Raw genomic sequence first — 12,967 nt, 5'->3', positions numbered from 1 at the left:
ACCACAATGCTACATGTGTGACACTGTTTTCGTGTGTGTGTGCGTGAGTTAGTTTCTCTTTTCCATAATAACATTAAAGTGTGTTTGAGGACAACAATAATCCAGTTGGGCTTAACAAACACACACACACACACACACAGCTGGAGGATAATACAGGTATCCCTCTGTCCATCTGTCAGATTCATCTGTCCATCTTTCTTTTATTCCCTCTTTGGGTTTTGGTCTCGTCCTTCTCCGTCACTCTGTCGTCTTGTTTTGGACTTCTCCCTTTTTCTTTAATTGTTCTTTTCCTTGTTTTTTCTTTATTTGGTTCTCTATCAGTCACTGAACTCCTTAAAGGTACTCTGCGTAAGAACCGGTCACCTGTCGAAGGTCATGCCAAACAAACAGGTGGCAGCATGTCTTCAGAGTGACGCTACTAGCTGCCGTTAGCTAGTTAGCACAGTTAGCAGTGCGGACACCCAGCAACACCACAGCATCAGCAGAGTCTCTGTACACCAACCACTGAGAGAGAAAACTTTATTTAAACAATACAAAGTGCTTCACAGGGCTGAACCAGGGCTACTGGGTTAGTCCAGTTCATCAAATCAGAGAATTAAGAAAAATACAAACTGAACAGTTAAGATATACTGGAAATAAACCAGTGTGCCGTAGCGTTCATAAAGTTTTGAGAAGTGATTTAAAAGATGTCACTCACTCTGCAGCCTCAGATCCTGGACCCGACCACCTAAAACTCCATAAACTGAAGGATTTTTCCCTCAGTTTTTACTTAAATGTTTGTATTTTTTACTTCATTTTACTTTAGTTTTATTCAATATACGAGCCAGATGTGTTCTGTGTTCTCCATATTCCTCTGTCTCGTTTTTCTTCTCTAAATAACCGAGAGGACTGAAATTTGGTTAACTGAACTTACTTGAACCACAAAAATCACTAATGACTAATGTTCCAGCAACCATAGAGGAGACCTGAGCAACACAAACCAACATATCCTGCTGGCCCAGATATATAAAACCACCCTGATTACAGCAAAATCCACTGAAGGTTCAGCTTCGTTGCCAAAACAATACAGGATCTGACAGTGAAATGCAAATCCTGACTGTTTTGTCCAGTTATGTACATGTTTACTGCACATAGAGGAAAAACGCAGCGAACAGCAGCAGTGATGCCTTCACAGCCTCACACGCGACATCACTTTCATCCTGGTGTGTTTTTGTGGCAGCACATATTATTTTATATGATGGATCTGTTGAGCCGCTGACCTTCAGATGTCTCTGATGGTTCCTGCTGTGTGGATTTATTTTTAGATGTTTTTCTCACTCGTCTTCAGCTTCATATCCTGTTTTCTTTCTGTTTTTTTTGTCTCTGTCTCATTATGATCACTGTCAGTCCTTTGGCAGATTTACATTCACAACAGCTGCTTCCACGTCAGTCTTTGTCTCTTTTTGTCTCCCTCCCTCTGAGTCTTATCATTGCTTGTTTTGATTCATTATTTCTCTCGCTGTCTTTCTTTAATAAGCGCTGCTGTCCTGGTGCCACAGAAATCCACAGTCGGGGAGACAAAATGAGATCCTTGCTTCTCTTTCCACACAGGAAAATTAAGTGCAACCACCTGCTGAAAGTGAGTAAGATGGGTTCTTTTAAAGCTCCCACAGACACGTCAGCATGCCTCCGGCAGAACCTCTATTTAGATTTGACAGGGAACATGTCAGGTGAGTCTCTCTGAGCTGCGAATTTAGATTTTCCAGAACATTATTTACACCCCCATCGCTGCCACTCATCTCGTCTTCTGCCTCCCGGCGAAGTAAAACCAAAAAAATGACTGCGACTGTTTAGAAATTCAGATTGTCTTGTGTTGTGTTGTACAATGTCCCGGAGCATAAAAAGATGTTAATGAATAAAGAACGGCTCGGTCTAGAGGCCGAGCCTGAATAAAAAGGCAGATTCCCCCGAGGAAATGAACAGAATCAAGAGTCCGAAACAGCAGGTTCATATTTCCCTCTGCAGAAAGCTCCGAGCAAAATGTCACATCGTCTGAATTCTGATGAATAAATATTAACACGCAAAACACGTCGAGGAGAAACGTGTTTAACAGGAGACGCTTCCCTCCTGCTCGCTGTGATTAACACGTTTATCAGGTGTAATGTTGATCCTCCATCCTGCCGTCTCTGAAAGTTGATCCAGCGTGTTTGAACTCTGTTTCCAGACTCTCCGCCTCTCGCTGCGACCTGAGCATCAACCACCTGTGGTGTCGGCTGCTATATTTATCCCTCAGCACTCCCCGGGACAAAGAAAGAGAATTGGAAATGGCTTTTTGTCACCTGCCTCGAGGGAAAAGAACAGCTTGTTGAGCTGAGAGTAATGAGAAGAGACATGTAAATAAAACGAGAGAGAAGGAGGCAGGTTGGTAATTTGGAGGAGGAAAATAGAGGCTGTAAAAACATTTAAGAAACGATGCTCGAAGGGGAAGTTGGCAGTGTTCTTCTGTGTAGAACAGAAGGCAAATTTAGAGAATTACGGCTGAAGTCAGAGAGAGAAAGAGAGACAAAGTTCAGAGAAAAAAGAAAAGCAGAGATCAGAGAAAGATCAGAACATGAGGAAGGAGAGAAAGAACAAGAAGGGAGGAAAAGAGGAGGATGAATGAGGGGAACATCAGAGAACTGGAAGGAGAGAGTGATAGAAAGAGATGGAGAAGAGGCAGAGGGGGGAAATATAGAGATGAAGGAGGGAGAAACATGGAGAGGAGAAGGAGAGATGAAGGAGGGAAAGATGACAAGCAGGAAAAAAGAGAGAGGGAATGTAATGGAGGAGGCGAAGGAACAAATTTAAGGGAGGCGAGGGGAGAAATGAAGAGCGGAAAGGTGGAGGAGGAACGACGGAGGCTGAGCGTAAAGAAAGATGGAGACGGAAGAGGAGGAGAAAAGAGATGGATGAGAGAGAAAGAGAAGAAGAACTGTGGAGGACAGGAAGAGCATCTTCTCCACACACACACACACACACACACACACACACACACACACACACACGTCACATCTGATGCTTCACCCGAGTAAAAGGAGGAAAACAGGTAAAACAGGTAAAGTCAGAAACTTTTATTAGCGTTTTTTTTGGCATGAACTATTTGATCATTTGATTATTAAATCAGTAACAACCCAAACAAAGAGTGTAAAGAATCATTTTTCAAGCTTCTCTAATGTTTCCACAACAGAAATACAAGAACTTCTGATGAATAAATTACTACGAGATGCAGTTTGATGGAACAGAAGCTTCAGAATAATAAAGCTTAAATATTTAAGAAGAGATCTTCAGATGCTGGTAAACGAGACAACATGTGAGTTAATGACGAGTCGGCGTCTTCCAGCGCGAGCGTCTCCATCACGTTCTCAACTGTCCGAATCAGTCAGCTTCTCTTCTCCTTTGACGTGGAGACGTGAGTTATTGCAAACTGAGCGGGCGACTTGCTGATCGATACCTGACACCAGCTTCACGCCAAGAGTCGGCGCTTCCACACGAGTTCTACATGAGTTATATGAAATGAAGGATTAGAAAACAAACTCTCTTGACGAACGGGAGAGATAAAAAGGCAGACATTTTATTCTGGGGCGACTCGACCAGATCAAACCCAACGACCCTCAGAGAGGTGAAGAACTTTGCCTCTGGCTCCGATTGGCTGGAGGACAGGATGCAGCAAACAGGAAGTAGAAACGCAGGAAACGCTGCCGGGTACTACATGAACATGTCATCATAGCCGGGCGGGGGCATGTGGTCTGGATCCGGCCTGAAAGCACAGACACACGGCGCCGTCGTCAGAGTCCGAAGAGGCCAAAACCACCAGGACGGAGGAGGTTTTCTGTCTCCTCCACAACTACTGACAGGGTTATTTATGAAGTAAGACAGACAAACTTAAAGGAAATGCAGAGAGAGTAGAGACGTCCCACAGTGACCATCGAGCTCATCGGGACAGTTTGATCAGATCAAATAAATCAGACTTCTCGACTGATCTCCGCTGGTTCATCCCCTCAGCCTGTCCCGTCCCGTCCCGCCCTGTCCTGTCCCGTCCCGCCCCGCCCCGTCCTGTCCCGTCCCATCCCGCCCCGCCCCATCCCGCCCCGCCCCGTTCCGCCCCGCCCCGTCCTGTCCCGCCCCGTCCCGCCCTGTCCCGTCCCGTCCCGTCCCGTCCCGTCCCGTTCCGTCCCTGCCCTGTCCTGTCCCGCCCCGCCCCGTCCCGTCCCGTCCCGTCCCGTCCCGTCCCGTCCCGTCCCGTCCCTGCCCTGTCCTGTCCTGTCCCATCCCGCCCTGCCCCGTCCCTGCCCTGCCCCGTCCCGCCCTGCCCCGTCCCTGTCCCGTCCCGTCCCACCCCGTCCCGCCCCGTCCCGTCCCACAGCAGGTCTCCACAGAGCAGCATTTCACTGCTCGTGTGGGTTTGTGCCGTGAGCTTCGGCTGTGACACATCTGTCATCTGCTGTTAGCTCAGATCAGCGAACAGAACGTTTAGCCAGCAGCTTCTCATCTGAAGCCGGCGCTGATTCTCCAGATAAAATGACAAACGGCGCCGGCAGCGCATCACGCCAGCTGTCGCTAATTAACGTTATTTCTGTGTGCAGCTTGATGAGGCTGAGGCTTCAAATGAGGAATCGATTTGTACACAGAAAGACGACTGTGGACTTTGTCCTCCATCACGAACGTTGGAATCAGTTCATCCTCAGGTCAAAGTGAACGTTTGTATTAACAGGAAGAGGACGAGCAGATGTACGAACAGAACAAAGGCATAAAGACCTGAAGCTGTCCTTTAAGAGGACACACAGAGAGGTGTGTGTGTGTGTGTGTGTGTGTGTGTGTGTGTGTGTGTGTGTGTGTGTGTGTGTGTGTCTCACCCTGGTCTGCGCTGTCCGATTGGTCCAAACGGGTCGAAGCGAGCCCCCGGGGGAACGGCTCCGGGAGGCAGGATGTCTGGGATGCCGCTGGAGGGGTCAAAACCGGAGCGAGGATACCCCGACCTCAACGGGTCGACTATCATCCCGCCGCCGCCGCGAGACCTGAGGAGGGCGAGTAAGAAAAGACCGAAGGACATGTGAGACGGAAAAGTACATTTTACCTCCTCTTTCACTCACTTCTTCCTCTCTTCATTTCTGTTTGATGGGAAACCACTTTTATTTGATGAGAGGAGCAAAAAGTTTTTTATTTTTGTCTTAATTAACGGCAGTTTGACATAAAAATAGGGGAGAGATAATACACAACCAGCCGTGTGTTGTACGCTAATGGATGACCACCTGGTGCCACAATATACTGCGTTCACTTGGTTTTCTAAGAAAATGAAGGTGTTGCTCCAGTTAAACTGCAACAGTGAACAACACTTTACTTAAACTGTGTAACTCTCCATCCAGTCTTTGTGAGTTCACTGCATGCAAACAAACGATCCATCTAACAAGCAGCCTGGTGCAGGACGAAGCTCTACGGAGGGCGATAAAACAGAAGCTGAGGCTGATGTACGATCAGCGCCGAGGCTCAGCACAGACTCCGACTGCTTCGCTTTGCTGTTTTCTCCCCAGCGCGCATCCTGAAGCTCAGAGTTTTGAGGTTAAGAGCTTCACATTCAGGAGTCTGGACAGGCGCCAGTAATCCTCTGCTGTCGGTCTGTCGCTGCGTAGACGGACTGTTCATCCCCAAAATCCCAGATTAGAACAAAAGCACACGCTGACGCTTCAGTTCAAAGCTGAAAACATTTCTAGAAAAACAATTTGAGGGATTTATGATGAGGGAGAGACGGACTCACCCGAAGGGATCCAGGTCTGCTCCACCGGCTCCGAACGGAGGAAGCATGGGGTCGGGCCTGAAACACACACACACACACACACACACACACACACACACACACACACACATTTAGAAGTTTTTCCCCCTCATGTCTTAAGAGGACTTGGATGTAACTACACCTTTGTCTTCATTTAGTGGGCGTGGATCCAAACAATCTCCACCTCTCCCTCCACCCGCCTCACCGCCGCTCACCTGCTGCTTGAGCACACCTGCTCACCTTCGACTCTGCTGGTTTTCTGTTTTGCTAACGACTTCAAACGCTTTTATTGACCACACGATTAGCTGCAGAAAGATGAATCATTAATGAAGACCCTCGTTATTTGCGGCCCTTTGATTTGATTCATCGCAGTAACTCTGACCCAGAATCCACACAGAGCCCTGAAATCTAACTTCAGCTCAACATCACACATCGCTCATCCCATTCATGATCCCAGTGGTCCCATTAATAATTAGGATTATTCACAGTGAGTGAACGGAGTCTGCTTCATGGAGGCAAAGGTCTCTCTGATGCTTCTGAATTATGAATCCAACCTTCAGATGTTCTGGATCGTTCCCATCCCTCCATCTCCCCTACGCTGCACTCTCATCTTTCCAGCCTCCTCCTCCTCCTCCTCCTCCTCCCCCTCCTCCGTGTCTCTCCTGTCCAATGCTTCCTGCTCTCGACTGTTTTTGCTTTCTCATTCATCGTCTTTCTTCATCTCTTTCATTCTCTCTCACACTTTCTGTCTCTCGTCTCTTTCTCTCAGTTTACGTCTTTTCTCTCACATTTTGCTTCACTTTCTCTCCATCTGTCATTGTTTTGATCTCATCCTTATCTCCCTCCCTCCTCCGTCTCCCCGCTCCCTCCCCTCTCTGGGGACAATGAGGCGACAGCAGCGAGGTCGATAAAGTGCTGACATCATCTCGCATCTCATCTGATCGGGTCACAGCTAAGAGGGCGGGGGGGGCACTGCCACTGAATCTGTCCTGCAGCTCTCGCTTACACACACACACACACACACACACACACACACACACACACACACAGCCCTCATTCACTCTGCTGCTGTAGTCGACCAGCAGCTCCTGTCTAGACTTTCCACAAGGCACAAACTCAGCACATCCAAAGTGTGTGTGTGTGTGTGTGTGTATGTATGTGTGTGTGTTTGGGTTACACACAGCAGCCTATATTAAAGTCACGTCCTTCATTATGTCTGTTGTATTCTTGCTCACTGGTTCGATCGACCTGACAGGTTCGCTCGTCAGGAACTGAACGGGCTCGGTGACGTTTTTCTGCCGTGCGGTGGATCGTGTGGACGATAACCGACACGGCGTCTGGACGCCTCAACGCCCCCACAGAAAGACGAGCGTGTTGGATTTTATTTGCCTCCTCTCGCAGCGCAGCCAAACGTTGGCCAATAGGAGCACAGAATGCTCTTCACCCGAGGAAAGGTCACGGTCTGTCTGCACGCGACGCCATTGTTTGTTTACGTTCTTGTTCCTGGAAGTCAGTCCTGACGCTGTGCTGTGATTGGTCGGGGACTGGTCACTGCATGAATTCCTGACTAATCGCCTGATCTGACATGGTGAGCATCTGTTACCTGAACCCAGTATTGATCATGTGACATTTAAAGAAACAGTCCACCCAAAAACATCATTTCAGATTGTTTAAAACAATCGTTATGATCAGCTCTGGTTCAGCTCACCATCACATAAAACAAAGACTCAACTGAAAAATCACTTGAAGTCAGAATCCATTAAATTTGCGTCTCGGTTGATTTGGTGGTTCTTGTGGTTACCACGGTAACAGCAGATGTGGTTTGACACTGCAGCAAACGGCGCCGAGCAGCTGCTTCGACGGCAGACGTCCAGCTGGTGTTTACAGAGCAGCCAAACAAACGTCGCTCTGACGAACAAGTCAGGCAGTAATAATTACAACTGTGATCTGAATTCACGCTGCACGCGGCGGGACAAGTTTCCCAGAAGACAGCGGGACACAGCGAGGTTCGTTATCACGCTGAGACCTTCTTCTTCTGCTGCTTCCTGCAGTGTTTAAAACGCTCACAAACAAGACTGAGCGCCACGTCAGCGGCACAGCGGTGCAAGCTAACATGCTAATGATAAGCAGGTTAACATTTATTTAGCCTGTTAGCATGCTAGCATTTGCTAATATAATTGCCAATAAGCAAAAAGTGAAGTGGGGGCAGATGAGAATGTCATTAGTCATTTAGTCCTAAACCAAAGTGTGTGATGATGAAAACAGCTGCAGATTGATTTTCTTTATCGACGGATCGTTTCAGCTCTTCAGCGTTCAAACAAGCTTCGGTCAGACAGTAACTAAGTTTTAATCACAGTATCAAAACTGATGCTGTGCTTTTCCAGGATGAAATTTCTACGTGCTTCCAAACTGTCATTAATTGATAATAAATCTGGTGATGAAAATTCAAGTTAAGCCTTCTGAAAAGTGCAGATTTGATTATTGAAAAATGTAATGAAGACAACTAAATGCTTGGATTTATGCCAGTAGACTTTATAGCTTCTAAAAAACATCCCCATCATTCAGGCTCTGTGTGACCTCACCCTGGACTGCTGCCTTCTTTCTGTTAATGGGCACAAACACGACCTGCTTCACACTTTTATTCTACACACAGGTTCCAGGTAGATGATGAAGGAGGAAACAGGAAAACCAGTTAGAAGACTACAGTTTTGGTGATGCTTGGCGGAAAAACGCAGCAGAATCTGATTAGTCCTTTTGGTGACAGTGAGCCAGAAAATGCTTAAATCCAGGCCTGCTTTAGTCTTTTATTTGTACGTCTGATTAGAAGGTGAATTGGGAACCTGTAAACATTGTAAAATTGGACAGTGTTGGTGAAATTAAATATCATTTTTTGGCCAAAATACGCCTGCATGAGTAATGTGACGACTGATTTAAAGCATCAGAACTCCTCCTGTGTGAATGCCGGCAGACAGAGACAGACAGCTTCCTGTCGTCACCTACCAGTGTGGCGGCCGAGGATTTCTGCTGGGGATGCGGAGGGGGTCGTGGTCCTCTCCTCTTCGTCTCTGCTCCTCCTCCTTCTCCCTCCGACTCTTCGGCTCTGCCCTCTGTCCTGTCGGTCTGTCCTGGGAGGGCAGCAGCTGAGTCCTCACCTTCTCTGACAAACTGTCTGCGTCCTTGAACACGCTGCAAAAAAACCAGCATGCCTTTAACTTCATTTATCAAAATCAAGTGGCTCAAGCTTCTTCTTCTGTCTCCCTGCTACGGAAAACATGAGACCAAAAGCTTTCGGGCAAGAACAAACCGACAGGTATCAAGTGGCAAAGTTACCAGCTCTTCACGAGGCTGTTTCACTTCCATATCGACCGTCATGAAAGAACCGTTAAAGTTCCAGAAGACAAACTGGATCAGAACGTTCATGAGTGACAAGACAAACGTTTTCTGACGTGTTACCTGACGACTGGGTCTCGTCTCAGGAGACAATAAATGTGTGCACGACCTCCTCAAATAACTGCAGCTGTGACACTGACAATGTGTGAGACGTACAATTATAAACTTTTTAATCCAAAAGCAGGTGAACATCAGTGGACGTCACACACAGGCTTTAAGCTGAGTGCAGGTGGAGCTCAGCCTCCCTTTCCACTGTAGCCTGCTCGACTCGATTTTTCCTCTTTGAATTCTGTGCTGCAGGGCTGTCAGCCGTCAGCATGAGCAGAATCTGAATAGCTTTTATCTTGGCGCCCCCCAGTGGTGACACAGACAAGCCCAAGCGTCTCCTGCCAGGCCAGCAGCTCTGTACAGCTGTGCTGGGTCGCAGCGCTGCTTTGAGCTAAATGCTAATGTCAGCATGCTAACAAGCTCAGGGAGACGATGCAAACACGATGATGGCCTGATGAGAGTGCTGGATGAAAAATCAGAGGATCATCAATTTGTGTTGTTTCCTGATTGTTTAACATGAAATCTCAGGGGAATCCATCCAACAAAATACCACAAATATGACCCTCTATCACCCCGACTGAGTGCACAAAGCACCAAAATCATTAGGATTCATCAAGGACGTCTGCAGCAGATGTCAGAGTCACATAAAAGTCACCGTTTCTAGCCTGAAAGGTGAGAAGATCACCAGCAACATTGACCTGATGATGGCGCTAGAGGAACTCAGAGGATCACTGAAGTTATTACAATTCATCCTGAGGGTAACATGAATATCTGCATCAAATCTCACGCCAATCCATCCAATAGCTGTTTAAACATTTGACTGCATCCTCCTCATGGCGGCTGTAGAGGAAACATCAGAAGATCATCAAAGTCAGTCGGACTCTTCTTCTGCAGAATCATTAACGTCTGAAGCTCCAGAACAAGTCATCCAGTCTTTTCCTCTGTGGTTGTATTTTTCTGACACACAGAGAGTTTACATAAAGAACAATAAACTAAGCTAATAGAGCCGCGCTGCTAACACGACTAAAACGCTGATGGTCAGCCTTCAGAAAGACGCCACGATCATAGAAAACAACTATACTCTTTAAAACATTCAGTCTGATGCAGCCTGGTCGCAGCTCATCATCACCACACAGCAGATGCTGCTATTTTTCAAAACGAGTCATCAAACCATTATGAACAAAGACACACACCAACCTGTCAAACGTGTGCAGCTGGTCAGCGTCCACGTGATCGCCGGTGTTCACCGCCAAGCCCGACACCTGCTGCGTGCTGCAGTTCTTCACGCACAAACACAGAGAGAGCATTTAAAGATGAACGCACAATCACAGAAACACACTCGCAAAACTTAAACATGTGCTAAACAGAGCAGGCTTTCATGTGTTTTAACACAGTCAGGATGATTTACAGAACTAAACGCTCGCTTACTGAGCTAAAAACAACCACTGACATCTGATCCCAACACATCAGACCAACGCTCACCTGACCACATGATAACAGAGTCTTATAGCTTTGTGCAGGTAATTGTTATCTAGCACCTGCAAAGAATTTCTGGATCTACATGTTCCTCCTGATATCTGACTTTTTGGTGAACTCTAGAGGAATAATGAGGAAGCTTCTAATAATCTGTGAGCATTTTCTCTGTGATTCATCTCATCATTAAGGTGGTTGTCGAGCCTCCAGCATAAAGCGACAGCATCGACCTGCTCTCAGAACATAAGCTGGTGGAGTTCACGCTGGGTTTGTCAGCTGTGCCCACCATCACGTTGAAGATCAAGGTGGAGTCTGCGGAGATGGCTTTGAGCAGCAGCTGGGTGTCGCTGTCTTTGGCTTCATATCTCAAAGTGTACAATTCCTTGTTGCTGTTCCAGTCGGCAGGCAGCAGCTCTGACTTCTTATCGGTGCTGCGGGGCTGAAGGGAGAAAGACCCAGAAGAAAAAGACGTGAGGACGAAGACAAGATCAGGACGGACACACAGGCCACTTCTACAGCAGAAGACCAATAATTCTGATGATCATGAGACACAAGGCCATCTATGACGAAGTGGAGCTACACACACACACACACACACCCCTCAGTGACACCTCAGTGGTCACGTGACTTTTACATCTCAGGTCATGTGACTTCTTTGAGAGTATTTCTTGACAGAGTTCCTTCCTGTCACTTTACAGCTGACGATGGTGTTTGAATGCACCCTTGAGTCTTGTTTTCTTTTCTTTCTTAAAAAAAAAAAAAAAATAGTCCAGTGAGTTTAATAAACCCTTTTAAAACAGGAAAATGAATCCTTGCAGACAAATGTCAGGACAGACTCATCAGAATTTGCCTAATCTGAACCATCGCAGTGTTTTATCATGACTGGCCCCAAGTGGCAGAGCGGCAGGTTAGCTAGCTAAACATGACGTGACAGTTTTCAGAGCTCCTCATAGCATCTTTATTTTAAAGAAACTGTTGGCGGATTCTGCATCAGTCACGACATTTCGTTTAAACAAAGCTAAAATATAGCCGCCAAACTATTACGCAGGTCTCGATAAGGTTCGTTACATGCAGTAACGTTAGCTGATGCTCGTCCGGGAAGCTAAACTAAGATGCTAAACCGAGCAGGCGGCAAGTTAGCGAGGACAGAATCCGCTGGAAAAATTAACAATTTCTTCTTGAAAAGCAAAGCACGGGTCAGTTAGCTCCATAAAAAAAATTAATCTGAACAGTCTCGATCCATTCTTCCATTCGGCTTATGGCTGATTCACAAAGCAGCAGGTATCCGTCAGTGCAGCGTTTAACTGTTGAGTTTTGACTCTGTCAGTCGTCACATCGAATATGCAGCTCTGTGGTAGGTCGGTGTTCGCGCTAACATCGCGTTAGAGGGTTTTAGACAGTCAATGTTTGCGAATTTAACTCACCTCGTCTCCCGACCCGATGCACCTGTATCCACTCTTTATAATGTCCCAGTGAACCAAACACACAACGGCGTCCTGGGGACAGCTAATGCTGCCAGCGACACAGGTATATAACACCTCTAAGCCTGCCATTTTCTTTAATCTAGTGACTATAGCAACATCAAGTCGTTTTCAGCCAAGAAATGAAATCGAAAGTCTTAACGGCAGCTTCACGGCGTCAGGCTCCTAGCAACACCAGCCACTTCCTGGCTGTGCCTTTCAATATAAAAGCACCAGTGAGACGTGGACGTTTTGAGCGCCAGACAGTGCTGAGTAACAGCTAACATCTTTAATGTGAATAAAGAAATATATAGTACAAACAAACAAACAAACAAACAATATGGACACGAACCAGATAAGACAAACAAAAAATAATAATTAAGATTATTGATTAATAGAAGATTGGTGTAAAGCTGTTAATTCACCTTAGAAGTTATATAACTATATACGATCATAAGGAAATAATAACACAACAACAGCAGCAGCAAGAATTATAATATTGAGCAAGGTTGTTTACCTCAACCGTGGAAATACAAATAAAGCTTACAGAAGTTTTCTGGAGCTTTCAACCTCATTTCAAGTCTATCTTAATCCTTCAGCTGAAACACTGATATCATTTAGTTTTTTAACAGTATCTAAAGTTTTATAAAATGACAGCAAAAAAAAAAAAAAATCAAAAATCAAAAATCTGTCTTTGTTGATTATTGTTCATAATTCCTCAAAATCTTTTTCAAAGTCAATTTCAACCCTAAGCGTATTTTGTTTATTAAAATGAAAGTACCCTTAGCGGAAAACTTGTGGTGCACTG

General features: G+C 46.1%; 1 protein-coding gene across 1 annotated transcript; it reads right to left on the bottom strand.

The window, feature by feature from the left end:
• Window positions 1–3,074: 3,074 nt before the first annotated feature.
• Window positions 3,075–12,383, bottom strand: psmf1 (proteasome inhibitor subunit 1). Its single transcript, XM_076745566.1, has 7 exons — window positions 12,124–12,383; window positions 10,986–11,138; window positions 10,424–10,506; window positions 8,789–8,974; window positions 5,771–5,827; window positions 4,872–5,033; window positions 3,075–3,775 (listed from the first exon to the last, which is right to left on the bottom strand). The coding sequence occupies exons 1-7, from the start codon at window positions 12,250–12,252 to the stop codon at window positions 3,724–3,726; spliced, it is 822 nt and encodes a 273-aa protein (XP_076601681.1). The 5' UTR covers window positions 12,253–12,383; the 3' UTR covers window positions 3,075–3,723.
• Window positions 12,384–12,967: the final 584 nt, after the last annotated feature.

The sequence above is a fragment of the Chaetodon auriga genome, chromosome 2 (assembly GCF_051107435.1).
Source record: "Chaetodon auriga isolate fChaAug3 chromosome 2, fChaAug3.hap1, whole genome shotgun sequence".
NCBI lineage: Eukaryota > Metazoa > Chordata > Actinopteri > Chaetodontiformes > Chaetodontidae > Chaetodon > Chaetodon auriga.
This window is presented reverse-complemented; position numbering and strand designations above follow the sequence as displayed.